This window comes from Sus scrofa, chromosome 14 (assembly GCF_054392235.1).
Source record: "Sus scrofa isolate SSC_HxYL_T2T_F1_AM1 chromosome 14, Sscrofa_HxYL_maternal_Yorkshire_Landrace_v2.0, whole genome shotgun sequence".
NCBI lineage: Eukaryota > Metazoa > Chordata > Mammalia > Artiodactyla > Suidae > Sus > Sus scrofa.
The window spans coordinates 122,162,933-122,182,500 of record NC_139396.1 but is presented as its reverse complement, the minus strand read 5'-3'; the positions used below and the strand labels follow the sequence as shown (position 1 = coordinate 122,182,500).

Below are 19,568 nucleotides of genomic sequence, written 5' to 3'. Positions count from 1 at the left end.
TGTTTTAGGAATACAATTCTATTAAAATATACCTTTAACTTTACCTCATTCTAACAAGAAAATAACTTTCACTTATAGTTATTTTAGAAGAAATTTGTAAGCATACAAATAAGAAAACATACTTACAGATTGTATATCTTGTAATGGTTTTTATGCTTTGAATCCAAAAACCTTAAAACAAAACAAACAAAAAGCCACCATTAACAAAAATAAGCTAACGCTTGAAATTACATTAATACTACTGAGAAAACGAAAAGACATTCTATTTTTCCCAACCTCAAATATCATTTAAGAAAAATAAATAGACTCCAATAAATATTCCCTCCATGGGTTTAAACTCGTTATCAGTTCTTTCTTAAATAATTATTACATTACACAGACTTATACAATCTGAAGTAAAGCAATAGGTTTTCATAAAATGAATATTTTCATAATCTTCTCTTTTCAGCCTAACATAATGGGTTGAGTATTAAGAAATAACTTCTTTAAAAAGCAGCATTAGCATTTAGCTTAAGTTTACCTAGCTTGCACAGTTTTGTGAGAGCCACATGTAATCAAGTAATCTTAAAAATAACTGAAATTTCAGCCATCACTTTCTTTCAAATTAAAAGATACTAGATATCTGAAAGATGCAAGTAATAACTATTAGCTCTACACAAAGTTTACCAACATTTTCACATCCATATTCTCATTTGATACTTGCAAACATCTGAAAGGTAGAGCTTATTTACATTTTTCAGATGATGGAAGTAAGTATCAAAGAAATTATAGGACTTGCCTAAGGTCATACAGCTAATATGTCAAAGAATTAAGACCAAAGACCTCTGCCTCAACAATTATTCAAGAAACTAAACAACAACAATTATAGCCAACACTTACTATATGCCAGACACTATTTTAAGTACTTTATGCATATAAATTTGTTTAATCCTGTGAGGTAGGTAATAAAGGAGTTAGAAAAGTATAAGGCTGAATGAATAGAATAGATTTTTTTAAAAAGGAAAACAGAAGAGAAGATTTTAAAAGGTCTAAAGTCTCGGACATTCAACATATGAACAGGCATTCTAGAAAAAACAGAAAATGCAGGAAAAGAAATCCACGACATTAATTCAAGAAAAATATCCAACTGAAGGTCATGAATTTCCAAACTCAAATGAGTATTCAGTAAAAATTATTAAAACAGACCCAAATAAATGCATACATATCTTAGTGAATATTACAGAGATAAATATAAGACCCTAAAGAGGCTGAGAGGAAAGGAGTTTCATAAAAAACATCTGCAATCAGCAGCATCATCCTTTTTAAAGGCAACACTAGCAGCTAGAAAACAATTGAGCAAAACCTTCTGACTTAGAAGGAAAATTATCCCCAGCTTAGAATTCCATACCATGAGAGACTATAAAACAAATGTGGATATATAATAAAGGCATTTTTAAATAAGCACAGTCTTATAACTTTGCTTCCCATATATTCTCTTCAGAAGTCACTCATATATTATCTCAGGAAGTATTCTATCAAAGCAAGGGTGGGAAACCATGAAAACAGATGACAAGTTCCAGAAACTGGAGAATCCCCAGAATGAACAGTGAAGGAACATCTTGAGTAGACAGTCATATAGCAAGCCTACAGAAAAACTAATCCAGATTAGGGCAGATCAGAAGGTTCCTGGAGAAGATGAAGCTGATGTAATACCAAATGTACTCAAACATGTCCAAAGATTATACAACTAGTGGCAAGTTTAGGGATGAATTAAAGTTAAGAACATAGAAAACAAGTGAGAGAAAACTGTAAATTCAGGGAAAACAAAATGTGCAGGAAAAACTAATTATAATATACTACGTCATTTAACTATGAATGCATTTATCTAGTTATAACGACAAAAATCCAATACTGGGGAGTTTCCATTGTGGCTCAGTGGTAACAAACCCAACTAGCATCCATGAGGATGCAGGTTTGATTCCTGGCCTCACTCAGTGGGTTAAGGGACCCAGCATTGCTGTGAGCTGTGGTAGGTTGCAGATGTAGCTTGGATACCGCATTTCTGTGGCGTAGGCGGGCAACTGTAGCTCCGATCTACCCCTAGCTTGGGAACTTCTATATGCCACAGGTGTAGCCCTAAAAAGGAAAAAAAAGTCCAATATTGATATAACCAAAATTATAACATACTACTTGGGAGAATAAAATATGTGTGTGGTTGGTCTGGTGGGGGAGGAGTCCATAGAGTTGAATATGAAAAATGTTACACAGCATATAAGAAGTTTCATAACTTTATCACTAATTGTCACACTATAGTGTTGAAGATATCAAATATTATTTACAATCAACAAAGCAAGGAGTTCCCGTCGTGGCGCAGTGGTTAACGAATCTGAGGTTGCGGGTTTGATCCCTGCCCTTGCTCAGTAGGTTAACGATCCGGCGTTGCCGTGGGCTGTGGTGTAGGTCGCAGAGGAGGCTCGGATCCCGCGTTGCTGTGGCTCTGGCATAGGCTGGCAGCTCCAGTTAGACCCCTAGCCTGGGAACCTCCATATGCCGCGGGAGCAGCCCAAGAAACGGCAAAAAGACAAAAAAAAACAAAAACAAACAAAAAAGCAAAATTAACAGTCATTAGACCTGCCAATAGGTTTTATTTAATGTGTTAATAACTATCATTACATAGATGTTTTAAAATATTTTATAACAATTACAATAAAAATTAATTTAATAGGCATATTTATAATCTTATAAATCTTATTTTATGGATTTAAAATCATTCTAAGGGTTCATAGGAGTTCCCTTGTGGTGCAGCAGGTTAAGGGTCTGACATTGTCATTGAAGTGGCCCAGGTCGCTGCTATGGCACAGGTTTGATCCCTGGCCCAAGAATTTCTACATGCTGAAGGCATAGGCAAAAAAAAAAAAAAAGAAAGGGTTAATAAGCTTCACCAGATTGTCAAAAATGTACATGGCATAAAAATAAGAAGTCTTGCCATGGGGCAGAGGGAAACAAAAATAATCTTTTTTTTAAATTGTGGTAGGGGTTGTTGTTAAACCGTATAGAACTATTTGGTTTAATATTTCATGTGTACAACTATTTAAAGTAAATGTTTAAGGTATGTGTAACTTTTCATAATTCTTTGTTTTAACCCACTACTCCAACCAACCCAAGAAACACTAATTATGCCAATAAGACTTCTATTGAACTATGAATATTACAGGAAAAAGTGGTATGTTATAGACCCTTACAGTCCTGCCTCTTTTATCTTCATTTTCTATATTTCTGTACCTTTCTAAATTTGTAGTTTTAGATTTTTCCTTAAATTCAGTTAAAATTTACATACAGTGAAATACACAGATTTAGGAGTACAATTCTGTGAGTTTTGTAATAACCACTCCAAACAAGATAGATTATACTTTTACCACTCCAGAAAATTCCCTCATGCCCATCTGCAGTCAAGCCCTACCAAGCTCTCAGGCAGTTTCTCCCATTACCATATATTAGTTTGGCCTTGTTCTTTAACTTCATAGAAATGTGATCATGCAATAGCCTTTTTTTTTTTTTTTTTGGTTTTTTTAGGGCAGCAGGTGTGACATATGGAAGTTCCCAGGCTAGGGGGCGAATCGGGAGCTGTAGCTGCCAGCCTACATCACAGCCACAGCAATGGGGTATTCAGGCCATATCTTCAACCAATGCCACAGCTCACAGCAACACCAGATCTTCAGCCCACTGAGCGAGGGCAGGGATCAAACCAGTGTCCTCATGGACACCAGTCAGGTTTGTTACGCTGAGCCACGAGGGGAACGCCTAGGCATTCTTTTTTAACTACCTTCTTTCATGCATTTTATAGGAGTCTTCTATATATTCTGGGTACAAGTCCTTTGTCAGATATTTGCTCCTTATGTACGACTTGCCTTTTCATTTCCTTAATAATCTTCTTTGATAATCAAAACTTCAAATTTTGATAAAATCTATCAAAAAGTTCCTTTGTTTAAAACTTTGTATCCTCCCTGAATACTTTTCTCTACACTTAAAAGAGTTCTTAAAGAGCTCACAAAGACATTCTCTGTATTTTCTTCTAGAAGCTTTACACATATTTTTAACTTTTCTCTGTTTCTGTTTTAATTTGGTTGGAAGTTTAAATAAATGCCAGGGGTACTAGAATAACCAAATATGGACAGCTGATTTGAAGGAGAGTGGCTACAAAATTTAGTAAACAACAACTCACTGCTACCTGCCCTATCTTCCACTACAGCTTTCTTTTGAGATCAAATGAATAAGAAAAAATGATCTACATGAGTTCCCTGGTGGCCTAATGGGTTAAGTATTCAGCATTATCACTAATTGTGAGTCAGGTCACTACTATGGCATGGGTTTGATCCCTGGCCCAGGGATTTCCACATGCCATACGTGTGGCCAAATTAAAAAAAAAAAAAAAATCTACACATACAATTTTCTCATAGAGAGCCTACAGTTAAAGTGTTAGCAAGGGGGAAAAAAACGTGTTTTGAAGGACTCACAGTTCATTTTTAGTTCATTCTGAGTCTGGTAACTTTGTTTTGGATCCAAATACATAAACCAATACTATATTAACCCCACTGCCCATCGCCAGGGAACCTTATTCACATGTGGCAGCCCTGTGTACACTTAGAGTCTAAAGGATTGATAAGTATGTGTATGTGGTTACACATACCTATCAATGGTCACAGTGGTTATCTTGGGTTTTCAGGGGGAAATGGAGGTTTTCATGATTTACTTTCAAGATTTTTAAAGTTTTGTTCTTAAAACATAAGCATATACTACTTTCAAAAGAAAAAAGTTTTGTCCTACTGTATTTTCCCAAAAAAAGATTTGATGAAGTTATATCACACTATGTTTTATCTCCAAAAAGTGGGGTTCATGAAAGTCCAAGTTCTTTAGAATAGTATTTTTTGTAGTTCTCATAAGGTTTATATATATAAATATATTTTCTTTTTAGGGCCTGGCCCGTGGCATATAAAGGTTCCCAGGCTAGGGGTCGAATTGAAGCTGTAGCCATTGGCCTACACCACAGTCACAGCAATGCCAGATCGAAGCCACGCCTGTGACCTACACCACAGCTCACAGCAACACTGGTTCCTTAACCAGTAGAGCGAGGCCAGGGATCGAACCTGTATCCTCATGGATGCTAGTCAGATTAGTTTCCACTGAGCCACAATGGGAACTCCAAGATTAATATTTTCATATACTATTTTTGAAGCACAAAAATCAAGGACCAAGTTTGTTTGTTTTTTTTTTTGTTTTTTGGTTTTTTTACTGTGACAACAGTCCTCCTTGAGAAGTAATTAATTTTAATTAGATTCATGCAATTCCTATTTATAACGACTCAGCTTTTCTTAATTATATTTTCATTCAAACTGAGCCTGTCCTGAGGACATATATATGTAAAGAGGCACACATTGTATGCCAAACTCACAAATCCGACATCAGTTGAGAAATCCTGATTGACCAACAAACAGAAACAATTCATTAAATTGCTGGTAATATCTTATCTTTCTAAATACCTCCTAGAGACTCCAGCCTTTCTGAAAAGTGTATTCTTTAATTTCATCAATACATTTCTTACATTACTTTAGCTAGGTGTCTATAACATACATGCAAAGTCAGCTTTTATTCTCTTTTAACTTTCAAGTACTATGTATTATGGACACAACTGCTAAGAATTTCTGCTTTCCAATCTTTTATTTTCCCACATTCCATTCAGGAAGTAATAAAGACTTAATAAATACCCTGATTTGACTTCCTATAACATGCATTTAAAAACAAAAACACTTTGGTTCTAGAAAAGAAAACTGTCTAATAGGATAACCATTAAATATTCCACAAAATAATACTGATTGAGCTAGTAAAACAGAAATACATTAGAGATGGTAAACAGGGATCAAACTGATGGTGGCTTGTTGAGGCGCAATATTAATGCTATTAAAACAATGTCCATGGAGGAGTTCCCGTCGTGGCGCAGTGGTTAACGAATCCGACTAGGAACCATGAGGTTGCGGGTTCGGTCCCTGCCCTTGCTCAGTGGGTTAACGATCCGGCGTTGCCGTGAGCTGTGGTGTAGGTTGCAGACGCGGCTCGGATCCTGCGTTGCTGTGCCTCTGGCGTAGGCCGGTGGCTACAGCTCCGATTCGACCCCTAGCCTGGGAACCTCCATATGCCGCGGGAGCGGCCCAAGAAATAGCAACAACAACAACAACAAAAGACCAAAAGACAAAAAAAAAAAAAAAAAAAAAAAACAATGTCCAGGTTGAACACATGGAAAGAATATCATGATTGATTGATTACCAATGCCTGCCATTAGTAAGAGAGAGAGACAGAATAAAAATTTTCCACTCTATTTGCAGAATATTAATACAAATTTATGGGAAAAATTCAGTAAAAAGCAAAATTTGAACATTATAAATTATTATATAGTAGCAATGTTATTATAATCAGATTAAAGTTCTATTTTGAATAGGCCTTAAATAACTTGTCTTAAAAACCTTTTTTTATAGTGACATACAATATAAAGGGGCCCTTCTCTTAAAAATTTTTCTGACACTGTCATGTATATACTTTTGGCCATTATAGTGTAGTTATGTGATACAGTAGTTTTCTTCCTGCTGTAAACTGTAAAACTGGGCAAAATGTATAAGGGAACCATTCTTAAGCACTGAACAAAAGGCAGCATGAGCTGCCTTAAAAGAAATATGAGGTAGTCCCACAGCAGCTTTGTTTTCAGGAACAAGGGGTTCACTGAGGTAAACAGGTGGAGATTGGGGTTCTGGGTGGTAAAGCAATTAGTTTGTGGAATAGGTTAGTAGAAAAAGAAGGAGGAACAGGTGGAGGGTCTTTAAAGTCTGCACTGAAATCCACCTTAAGTCCTTGGCCAGGAGTTGGGCTACATATGTGCAGTATTTGCAAGTAAAATGAAGGTGACACCAAAAGATAACACAGCACTTGGAGAGGAGTTCTGGTTGAGCCAGAGTGGAGAGACCTCACTAAGGACCCCAGGCATTCAGCTGAAACCTCAGAAAGGCCTTAAGAGTAAGGACCATGACCTTGAAGCAAGAGACAAAACTGAAATAGGCCCACTTTAACCAAGAACACCAAGCCTAGCAATACCAGATTAACCATTAATTTAAATGGTTGGCAAAATGAAACTCAGCACACTTAAAATAACAATTCAGATTCCCTACAACTTATCACCTATAACATTCACCACACAATTAAACTTACTAGACAAAAAAGCAGGAAAAAAATGACCTATGACCAAGGGAAAAGAAAAGAAAAGCAGTCAATAGAAACCAACTCCAAGATGAACAGAGATGTGGGAATTAGCAGACACGGACCTCCCCCCCAACCCCCGCCCCCAGAGGCAGACTTTAAAAGCAGCTGTTGTAAACACGTATGAGAATGTCAAGGCGAATTATTATAGTAAGGAAAAAGATGAAAAATCTCGGCAAAGACACAGAAACTATAAAAGACAGAAATTCTAGGTTTTAAAAGTACAATATCTGAAAAAAAAATTTACTTGCATGGTCTTAACAGAAGACTGGGGACAACAGAAGAAAGATGCACCAGATTATATTTTGTAAGAATGACTACATCTCCCATCCCACAGGCCCTTGATCCAACATAACTGTAACACTGCTCCCATCAAGGGTGGAATATATCGTCCATCCCCCTTGATCCTGGGGCACACCTTTGTGATTGCCTCAACCAAAAGAACATAGATAGAAGTGACATTAAGCTGTTTTTAATGCTAGATCATAAAAATGCCATCCACTTCCACCTTAGGATTCTGGATATTCACTCTTGGCAACAAATTGCTGTGCCATGAGGAAGCTCAAACTAGCTCACAGGGAAAGAGCAAAGGGCTCCGGCCAACAGCCCAACTGAAGACACGATAACAGACAGTATTTACTAGAGATGTAAGTGAAAATACGTTCATATGATTCAGCCCCCAACTTGCCAACTCATCTCCAGTCACTGAGTCTTCCCAACTAAGAAAGACAGACATTGTGAAGCAGAAACAAGCCATCTCCACCATGCCTTGTCTGAATTCCTGACTCAGTCTGTGAGTATAAAATAAACAAATGTTCTATGCTATTTATATTTAAAGGTGGTTTGCTATGCATAAATGTTAACTGGAACATAAACATATGAATTTGACAAAAGATTAGTAGTAATAATCTAACCTGAAGAATAAAGAAATTGGAATAATTTTTAAAAATTGACAAAAGATTAGAAGTAAATAAGATGAAGAATAGAAAAAATTGAAAAAAATTTTTTGAAAGAAATCAAGGCCAGAAATTTCCCACCCATGATGTAAAAAACCATCATAGAGATACTAGAAGCTTGGAGTTCCCATCGTGGCTCAGTGGTTAACGAATCCGACTAGGAACCATGAGGTTGCAGGTTCGAGCCTTGACCTTGCTCAGTGGGTTAAGGATCCAGTGTTGCCATGAGCTGTGGTATAGGTTCCAGACGTGGCTCGGATCCCAAGTTGCTGTGGCTCTGGTGTAGGCACGCAGCTATAGCCTTGATTAGACCCCTAGCCTAGGAATCTCCATATGCTGCCGGAGCGGCCCCAGAAAAAGGCAAAAAGACGAAAAAAAAAAAAAAAAAAAAGAGCGAGAGATACTAGAAGCTCAATAAACTCCAAGCAAGACAAATTTAAAAAGAATCTCTAAGCATATAATCATAACCACTGAAAACCAAAAGACAAAGGGGAAGAAAACAAAAGGAGTCAAAGAAAAAGACACATTTTATATATATAAGTGAATACCAGTATGAATGATGGCTAACTTCTGATCATATCTAATGAAATGCCATATTTAAAATGCTGAAAAGAAAGAAGTCATCCCAAAAGTCTACATCCAGCTAAACACCCTTCAAAAACAATTAACAAAAGCTAAAAGAATCTGTAGTCAGCAGACTTGCCCTCAGGCTGAAGGGAACTATTTCCAGATGAAAACTTTGAATCTACAGAAAGTAATAAAGGACATCAGAAATAGTAAATATAGGAATAAATATAAAAAGATCTCTTTTTCTTCTCTGATTTCACTGAAACAACTGACTGTTTAAAGCAAATAAAATAACACTGTATTCTGGGATTTATTTATACATAGATATAAAATATATGACAAAAATCACACAAAAGAAATGGAGGAAAACAGAATTTTATTGCTGTGGGGTTCTTATATTTTAATGCTTACAATATTAACTTTAAAAGAACTGTAATAAAGTATGCATTCTACAATCCTTAGAACAAACTCTAAAATATATGTGTGTGTACATATATCTAAAGAGGTACAGCTAAAAAAAAAAAAAAAAAGAAAAATTAAAATGGAATATCTAAAAATCTTCTATTAACCCCAAAGAGGACAGGAAAAGAGAAATGAGAAAGAATGAGTGTACTGGAATAAACGACTTTCAGACAACTAGACACAAATAGAAAGATATTATACTTAAATAAAACAGATTAAACATTATATTAAATTAGAATGGACTAAACATCCCAATTAAGAAAGTCAGTGATGATAAAGTTCAAAATTGATGTTCATATTTCTTTATGAAATACAGTACATATAAATATACATTTACATGTACTTATTATACAAGAAAATTAATATAGTATGCAATGTTCAACTCTGAAGAAGACAAAACTATATAAATCAAATATAAAACTCAATCTAGATACTCCATATATTAACATTATGCTACTGAATTCATTTCAGTAGAGGAGAAAAAAATATAGGTTGCAAGATAAAACTTTATATTGACTCAGAAGACATCAGAAATTCAGTTACTACTTTGGAGAAGTTACTGGTGGTGGAGGGTCTGATCCTCTACCTTTCAGGGTTAGCATACCGATCCTGACAGCATGTTTAGTGGTGGGGTTTTTTTCCAGGGACAATTCAAACCCGTATCATATAACTGATGGTATAAATATAATAATGACCATAATGGCAATATACCAATTTACCTGAAAAATCCAACTGCCATAAGAACTAAATTTTTCATTTACTTATGACTGCATCTCACCATAAGCAGGCCTAAGAAGTGAAATCAGAATGTTGCTGAGTAAATGTGGAATCAAGCAAGACAAGTTAGTTATGAAGCAATTTTTAAATAGACTAAGATATTCTAATGTTTCCAACACCACAAAAAGAATGGTCTTGCCAAAAGCATCTGAAGTTCACTGGCTAAAACCTTCCTTTCCCTTGGTGGTGCTTTTTCCATGTTTCAATAGCTAATCAATCCATTTCTCAATAAAAGGCTTTATGTAGACAGACTAAATATATTCCACTGAATTAAATTCAAGTCTTTCTGTAAGGCCAGAGAGTCATTCTGGTTGTTTTTTGTTTGGCTGGTTGGTTTTTTTGGACTGCGGAATGGAGCTGCTTGATGTGGAATCTGAGTTCCCAGACCAGGGACTGAAGCCCAGACTCCAGTGGTGAAAGCACCAAATCCTAACCACTAGAGCAATAGGGAACTCTCATTATTCTGTTTCTTAAAGGTGAACTGGTATATCTCTGCTTGGTGTCAGCACTTATTGATACTAAAGTCTAGATTATTAGAGCATTTTATCATTTTCAAGTGCTTGGGGAACTGATAAAAACTCACCCAACAAATATTCATTGAATACCTGCAATGTGACAAGAATTACAGTAGATATACTGGTAACAAAACTCCAAGTACTAACAACCACAATCATAAATAACAATTGTTCCTAGCAGTGTGAGAGAAAGCTAGCGGCAAATCCCTTTTCAAATTATTCCATTATAAAAACAGCCTAAGAACACTAGACGCTCCTACTAATCCAGAAATGGGTTAAAAAGAAAAATAATTACTTATTTGCTACATTTTTCTGTAGGTAAGCCACTATTTGGTAATCACATTTATTTCCTCCGCTGTAGCCATATCCAATCAACACTTGCCCTTAGAACCCTAAGATATCCATAATTGCTACTATTACTATCAAAACATGAAATTAGGTTGCCGTCTTTCTTTTTAACACATAAATCATCTCTGCCTTAATCCCATTAACAGAGGCAAGCTCCAAATAGTCTAGTGCTAAACTATTTTCCCACTCTCTGGGAGAAAATTCAGGTTATCAGAATTAAAATCAGTAATATATCCAATACAAGAAAAGTGTCCTGTTGAAAATGTTATTTTAAATCTTGCCTGCACAGCACTACTTTTTCCTTCATTACCTCAAGTTAAAAAGAAAAGCAAAAATAAGATCTTCATATTAAATTCTGCTCAAAGATAGTAATCCCTAGAACTAAAGAAAATTTATCTAAAGAGGTATGAAACTAGGAGGAACAAAAAATTGAGCAGTGTAGGAACTGACCCATAACCTACTGAAAAAAAATTCAGAAGGCTATTAAAAATAATGTGTCAAACATTTCTCTAAAGTTGTATCATTTTGTACTTTTACCAAAACAGATGAGAGTTCCAACTGATACAGCCTTGCCAACCCATTAGCCCTTTAAGTTTTAGCCGTCCAAGTAAATATGAAATAGCATCTCACTGCATTTTCATTTTCCTGATGACTGATTTTGAATTTTTCATATGCTTATTGATCATTTATATATCTTTTTTTGTAAAGCTTCTGTTCAGATCTTTTTGCCTTTTACAGGATTGTTCTCATGAATTTGTAAGAGCATCTTTATACTGTGTTGAATTCAAGTCCTTTATTAGATATATGCTTTGCAAATATTTTTCCAAGATGGTGGCTGCATTTTCATTTTACTAATAGTGTCTTTCAAAGAACAGAAGTTTTTTTTTGTTCTTCGAATTTTTTTTTTTTTTTTTGCTTTTTAGGGCCGTACCCATGGCATATAGAGGTTCCCAGGTTAGGGGTCTAATCAGAGCTGTGGCTGCCGGCCTGCACCACAGGCACATCAATGCGGGATCTGAGCTGCGTCTGCAAGCTACACTACAGCTCACGGCAACGCCAGATCCTTAACCCATTGAGCAAGGCCAGGGATTGAACCCGCAACCTCATGGTTACTAGTCAGATTCGTTTCCGCTGTGCCACAATGGGAACTCCGAGAACAGAAGTTTTTAGTTTTGATAAAGTTCACTTTGTCAATTTTTTCTTGTACAATTAATTTTGTATGTATTTTCTAAGAATTTTTTTAACTAAAACAAAGGTCACAAAGATTTTTTTCTTCTGTATTTTTATCTAGAAGCTTTATTTATAGTTTTACATTTTATTTTTATGTTTCTATCTATAATCCATTTTAAGTTAATTTTTGTGTATAAGCATAACTCAGAGATATTGTGGCTTTGGCTCCAGACTACTGCAATAAAGTGGATGCAGCAATAAAGCAAGTCACATGAAATTTCTGATTTCTCAATGCATCTAAATGTTACTATACTATAACTATAACCAAGTGTGCAACAGTATGTCTAAAAAAACAACATACATCCCTTATTTTAAAAATATCTTATTGCTAAAAAAAAATGCAGGGCTGCCATAAACCTTCAATTTGTAAAAAATGTAGTATCTGTGAAGTGCAATAAAGTGAGGCACAATAAAACGAGATATGCCTGTGTTATGAAAAAGGTTCATTTTATTTTTCATACTGACTTCTAGTTGTTCCAGCATCATTTTGTTAATAAGAGTATCCTTTCCCCAGTGAATTATCTTGGTAGCTCTGTCAATAAATATTGAGTTATTCTGGAATCTCTATTTTGTTCCATTGATCTATATGACATCATCTGGCAATTCTACTCAAACGTATTTAGCCAACAGACATGAAAACATATGTCCATTAAAGTCTTATACATGAACACTCAAAATAGCTCTATTCATAATAGACACAAACTGAAAACAACCCAAATGTCCATCATAGGTCAATGTATAAATGAATTATATCATATCCATAAAATGGAATACTATTCAGCAATAAAAAGGACAAAATTACTGATAAAAGCAGCAGGAATGAATTTCAAAAATATTATGCTAAAACAAAGAAGCCAGACATGAAAGAGTACATATGACATGATTGCATTTATATAAAATTCTAGTACAGGTAAAACTTACATACAGTGAAAGAAAACTAATAAATTTAGAGATTGCCTGGAACCAGGATCAGGGACTAATTGCAAAGGGCATTAAGAAACTTTTTATGGTAATATAAATGTTCTGAATCTTGATTGTGAGAATGTTTACATGATGTATGTATGTCAAAACTCACTGAACACTTAAAATAGGTACATGTTGCATATAAATTATACCTTAATAATTTTTTTTTTTGGTCTTTTTGCCTTTTTCTAGGGCTGCTCCCACAGCATATGGAGGTTCCCAGGCTAGGGGTTTAATCAGAGCTGTAGCCACCAGCCTACACCACAGCTCACAGCAACGCCGGATCCTTAACCCACCAAGCAAGGCCGGGGATCGAATCCACAACTTCGTAGTTCCTAATGGGATTTGATAACCACTGAGCCACAACAGGAACTCCTAATAAAGTTGATTTTTAAGAGTATATTATAACTATTAATTTGTACAATGCAACCTATCTCAAAAAATCTCAAATTTATTTCAGTAGTAGAGATAACAATAGAAGGAATACGTCATCATCAGGCATTAGAACTTTTTATAGTGAAAAGCAAAATGGACCTGTCTAGAACTATATTGTTCAACAGAACTTTCCACAATAATGAAAATGTTCTAAATCCATGCTGTCCAATAAAATAGCCACCAACCACAGGTAGCTGCTGAGCACCTGAAATGTGACTCGCACAAATGAAAATGAACGAGTAAATTTACTTCATTTCACTCAACGTAAATTTAATCAAAATAGCTACATGTGGCTAGTGGCTACCAGCCATTGAATGGCCTAAGAGATATACACCTGTGCAAAAATCCACTGGAACCCAATGCACATGCCTATTAGTAAGGAAGCAGAAATGCGTGTACGTTTTGAATAGTGCATAAAATTAAAAAGACAGGACTTCACAACTGTCAAAATACCTACTGAAAAATATTTTCGACAATATGAAATTTTCTATCAAATTCTAGATATGCTTGATTGATTTTATCAGTAGACTAATAAAATAAAAGGAACTACAACTTTGGACATATTTCTAACCAAGAATGAGGAACAAGTTTGAGTGGAAATGCCAGGAAACAGGGAGAAAGTGTTCTTATAATTTTAGAGTTCACGTCAGACAAGGAAGGAAATACTGGCATAGTTAGATATGATACAGATCAGTACAAAAGATTTCAAAAGCTTCATTTAAATAACTGGCTATGAATTCATAATTCAAAATCTAAAGGAAAGACTTTAGAGGCTTTAAAAACTAAAATTCTATATAAACAATTACAAATGACCCTAGTTTAAAAAAGACAAAAGAGGAAAAACAAATTATCTAAGAAGACCAATCAACACAGCTAAGAGAACATACCCACAAAGTTCAGATTTAAGATACATACATACATACATTTAAAAAATTCTAGGATAAAAAAGGGAAATAATTACAGATGAATATAAGAGTAGCATATATAAAGGAACATAAAAATGATAAAGACAAAAGAAAATGTTTGTGGGGGGGGGATGTTTAGACTCAAAAGAACAATAAGTAAGGTAGAAATCCATGAGTTAGAAGTTATATAATGCTAGAGGTAGAAAAAAAGTAGAAACTCCTAAATGCCCCTTTTATTTCTATCTTCTCTGTCCAAGAGAATATTGCTCTGATAGCAATAGCTCAAGAGTAGTGGGTTCATGACACTTTTCTGGATTAAAATCATTTTTAATTTGCTATTTAAACAAGGCTATTACAGAATATTTTTTAACAAAAAACTATCAACAAAAATCTTTGATAGTCTATGATTATGTTTTAGTAAAGCAGATAATTTAATCAATAATTCAAAACAATTCAAAAAAATTAAATAAATTCAAAAATAATTTAAAATATAATAAATTATTTAAAATATAATGAAGTATTTAAAATAATTTATTAATAATCAAAAGTAATTCAAAAAAAACAAAGCAATTAATAACTCCAAACTGAGATAATCCACCAAGCTGCTTTATCACTGCTTCGTCTGAATCCTGTAGTTATAAAATTCAAATGGCAAGAGCTGCACAGCATTACAAAAACTTTCTGAAGAAACAGTACCACTAATTTCCTATTTTTCAAAGAGTTTGTAAAAATCACTATTAAAAAAACTTAAAGTCAGTATACAGACGAACCAAGGAAAAAATATGTAAGACCAATAAAGATCACCAAGTTACTTAAACTCGCAAAAAAATTGCAAAAAGTCTGTTTATAATACTCAGTTTGCCAAGGGAGTTTCCTGGTGGCCGAGTAGGTTAAGGATCCAGTGTTTCTCATTGCTGTGGCATGAGTTCAGTCCCTGGCCCTCGGAACTTCCACATGCCATGGGGACTACAAAAAGTAAATACATAAATGAGTAAACACGGAGTCGCTGCTTTAAAAAAAAAAAAAAAACTCAGTTTGTCAAGACTGAGAGGGTAAAGACTTACTTGTGTTGGTGAGAATATAAAATACCATTTTTTCGTTTAAACCAGAAACCAATGAACCCACTGCTAAGAATTTACCTTAAAGTTACATGTACTTGGAAAAGGACATCAAGATAAATGTGGGAAATTTTTCATTAGAGCACTGTTTTCAAAAACAATAACTGGAAATATCCTAAATGTGTATCTAAGAGGGCTATTTATTATGATATGATCATAAAATGGAATAAAGACAGCCAATAAAAGAATCGATTATATCTCCACACCAATATGGGAAATTCCTAAGTACGTTAAATGAAAAAAAGCAAGATGCCGAAGAATATGTGCAGTAAATTCTCATTTGTATTTCTTTCTTTTTCTTTTTTTTTTTTTTTTTTTAGGGTCACACCTACAACATATGAAGTTCCCAGGCTAGGGGTCAAATCAGAGCTGCAGCTGCCAGCCTACACCACACCACCACATACCAAGGCAATGCCAGATCACTAATCCACTGAGGGAGGACAGGGATTGAACCTGCATCCTCATGGATACTAATCAGGTTCATAACCCGCTGAACGACAAGAGGAACAACTCACTCATTTGTATTTCTTAAAAAGTGAGTATAACAACTATTTATTTATCTATTCATTTATTTTTGGCTGTACCTGCAGCACATGGAAATTCTGGGCCAAGGATCTAATTCAAGCCACAGCTGCAACCTAAGCCACTGTAGAAACAACAGCAGAAACTTAACCCACTGTGCCATAGTGGGAACTCTGAAAACAATTTTCAAAGAAACTTTTTTCTTTTAATTTATCTGCTTTTTAGGGCCACACCCGTGGAAATATGGAGGTTCCCAGGCTAGGGGTCTAATCGGAGCTGTAGCTGCCAGCCTACACCACAGCCACAGCAATGAGGGATCCAACCAATGTCTGAGAACTACACCACAGCTCATGGCAACGCCAGATCCTTAACCCACTAAACAGCGAGGCCAGGGATTGAACCTGAATCATCATGGTTCCTAGTTGGATTCATTTCCACTGCACCACGATGGGAACTGTAGAAACTTTTTTTCTCTTTTCCTTTTTAGGGCCGCACCTGCAACAGATGGAGGTTCCCAGGCTAGTGGTTCAATCAGAGCTGCAGCTGCCAGCTTATTACACCTTAGCCACAGCAACGCTGGATCCTTAACCCACTGAGCTGGGCTAGGGATCCAACCCATATCCTATCCTCATGGATATTAGTGGGGTTTGCTGCTGCTGAGCCACAACAGGAACTCCAGTTTTTTAAAGAAACTTTTAATTGTAGATATCTTTAAGAAGAGGGTCTTAGACAGGAGGTGTAAAATGGCAGAACTTTGTAGGGATATTTGGCATCCTTAAGCTGCTTAGCATCCAAAACCACTCCAAATTAGAATCTCAAGATGAAAAGCTCCCCTTCCTTATCTTTTTCTCATCACATGTGCAAGGCCTAAGACAATTAGGTCCTCATGCTCCAGACACTGAATCCCAGGTAGTGGAGCAAGGTGCAGAGGAGTCTGAGATTATATTCAGATCTCCAGAGGAGCTGAAAGTTTATGAGCACGGTCACCAACATCCAGTCACAGTGGCAGTACCCAGGACAGCAAATATCTAAGCAGCAATGTCCTAAGCAGAGGATGATCTTACTATACCCTCTTGATCACACCTTGCTTCTCTTGGCCTCTGCAAATCTTCCAAGCCTGATTCTCTACCTATAAGCTATCTAATATTTCTCTTCTAATTAGGTTAGAGTTACTTTTTGGCATATGCAACCAAGAACCTAGACTTCTTTCTTTAGAGTATTCTCCTACAGCTTTTTGGTTTTGGTTGTTTATTTGTTTGTTTTTTTGAGTGAGGATTGGTGAAATCATACTTTTTTGTGTGCTCCCTTTAATATCTGAACTTTAATTTCTTATCTAGCACTCTGGGCAACAGTGAGACTGGCAGGAGAATAAACAATCTATTTTAAAAGAAAATATCACGGCATTTTTTTAAAGGAGGGAGGGTAACTTCTCTCAAAGAACTTGAATATTACTTAGGGAAACATTCAGCATAACTGCCCCTCCCACTTCCTCCTCTCTCCTCCCAAGGATTTAATGCCCACAACTGGCTCATTGCCTTATACGTTTGATACAATGGAAAGGCGGAAAAAAGCAAGAAAACAGCACTTTCCAAAGGGAAATGAGAAAATTTAGCCGTGGATACTTGGAAAGTTGAGACTAAGATCTTAGACAGATGAGAGGTAACACCCTCCAAACTTAAAAAATCTAAAATACAAATGTTTCTAATTTCTATAACCTTATTTCAAATAATTTGAATGTATAGAAATCTGAATTCATTAAAAACAATTGTGAGAATAAACAGTCTTTATTCGTTTAAGTCTTTACTTTCCTCAAAGAATTCTTATGACATAGTTCTAAATAAGGTTCCAATATGCATTTTAAAATGAGCTTTGTCAAAATAACCTAAAAACATATACATTCCAAAAGATATAAAAAGTCTGTAATAATAAAATTCTTGAGGAAAGATGGCAGAGTAGGAAGCACCAAGAATTCATCTCTCCACCTAGACAAAAACTGTACTGGCATAATCTGTCTGATGTAACTATTTTGGAACTCTGGATTCTGTTCAAAAGCTTGCAGCTTCCAGGGAAAGGCCTGGACGGTAAATCACAATTAATTTCAATTTTAACTCCAAGTGTGGTAGCAGCTACACAACCCTATCCCCCACCACCTCCAGCAGAAAGCTATTCACGTATTTCTAGGGCAGACTGATGTAGCTTGTAGGACTCTGTCCTCCAAATATCAGAGATCTGTGTTTTGGTCCTTGACTGGTGCTTCTGATTACGGATGTGCAGACACAGAAGCAGGATGCCATTGCTGCAATCCCCATCAACTAAAATGGCTTCTAGGGATTTAAAAATCTAGAGCATTTTTTTTTTTCTTTTCCTCTTTTAGGAGCCAGACATTTAAGAAATATGACATCCATGTACAGGAATGAACATCAGTCTTCCTCTGTGAACATCAGTCTTCAACTCCATTGCTTAAATAGCCAAAGGGGTGCACTGTTTGACTGTACGGAGTGTGTTTAGTTTTGTAAGAAACCACCGACTGTCTTGCCAAAGTAGCTGTATCATACTGTGTGCTGTGGATTTTTCATATACTGCCATACTGAATAGGAGCAGAGTTTTTGCATGCTACATATTGCTTCGCATGCTACATATTGCTTCATATGCTACATGATTTTAACATTCTGGAAAAGTCAAAACTATGGACACTGTAAAAACATCATTGGTTGTTAGGTGCTGGGGAGAGAGCGGGATGAATAGGGAGAACACAGACCACTTTTAGGGCAGTGAAAGTATTCTGTGTGATACTGTAATAGTGGACATATGTCATTATAAACTTGTCCAAACCCACAGAATACAAAATATAAAGAGTGAGCCCTAACGTAAACTGTGAACTTTGGGTGATAAAATATGTCCATGTAGGTTCATCAATTTTAAAATACGCACCACTCTGGCTGGGGACATTTAAAATGAGGAAGTTATGCATGAAGAGTAGGGAGTAAATGGGAAACCTCCGTGTCTTCTGCTCAGTACAGCTGTTAATGTAATAGCGCTTTAAAAAATAGTCTATTAAAAAGAAAAAGCTCTCCACAACTAACAGGATATGCTATGGTAAAAGGCAAAGTTTTTCCTCTAAGGTAAATAACAAGGCAGGAGGCCTGCTTTCACCACTTCTATGCAAACACAGTACTGAATGTTCAAGCTAGAGCAATTAGTCAAGAAGGGGAAAAAAGCATCCAAACAGGAAAGAAAGAAGTAAAATTATCTGTTTGCAGATGACATGCTCTTATATATAGACAACTTTTAAGATGCCATACACACAAAAAACTATTAGAATTCAAACATTCGGCAAAGGAGCAGCATACAAAATAAATATGCGAGTCAGTAGTATTTCTACATAGTAACAATGACCAACACAAAAAGGAAAATGAAGCAAATTCTATTTACAATAATATTAAAAAGAATAAAATATCTAGGAACTAACTTAACCAAGGAGGCAACATACTA

The 19,568-nt window shown here is 35.6% G+C and overlaps 1 protein-coding gene across 4 annotated transcripts in view; it reads right to left on the bottom strand.

Moving 5' to 3' along the window:
- The window catches only part of PTEN (phosphatase and tensin homolog), a 95,124-nt gene that overhangs the window by 41,739 nt on the left and 33,817 nt on the right, over nucleotides 1-19,568 (bottom strand). For all 4 annotated transcript variants that reach the window (XR_014825592.1, XR_014825594.1, XR_014825593.1 and 1 more), the window contains 1 exon segment: nucleotides 127-171. Coding sequence is in view for 1 of the 4 variants with exons in the window: in NM_001143696.1 (NP_001137168.1) it covers nucleotides 127-171 (45 nt within the window). In the remaining 3 variants the exon portion in view is untranslated.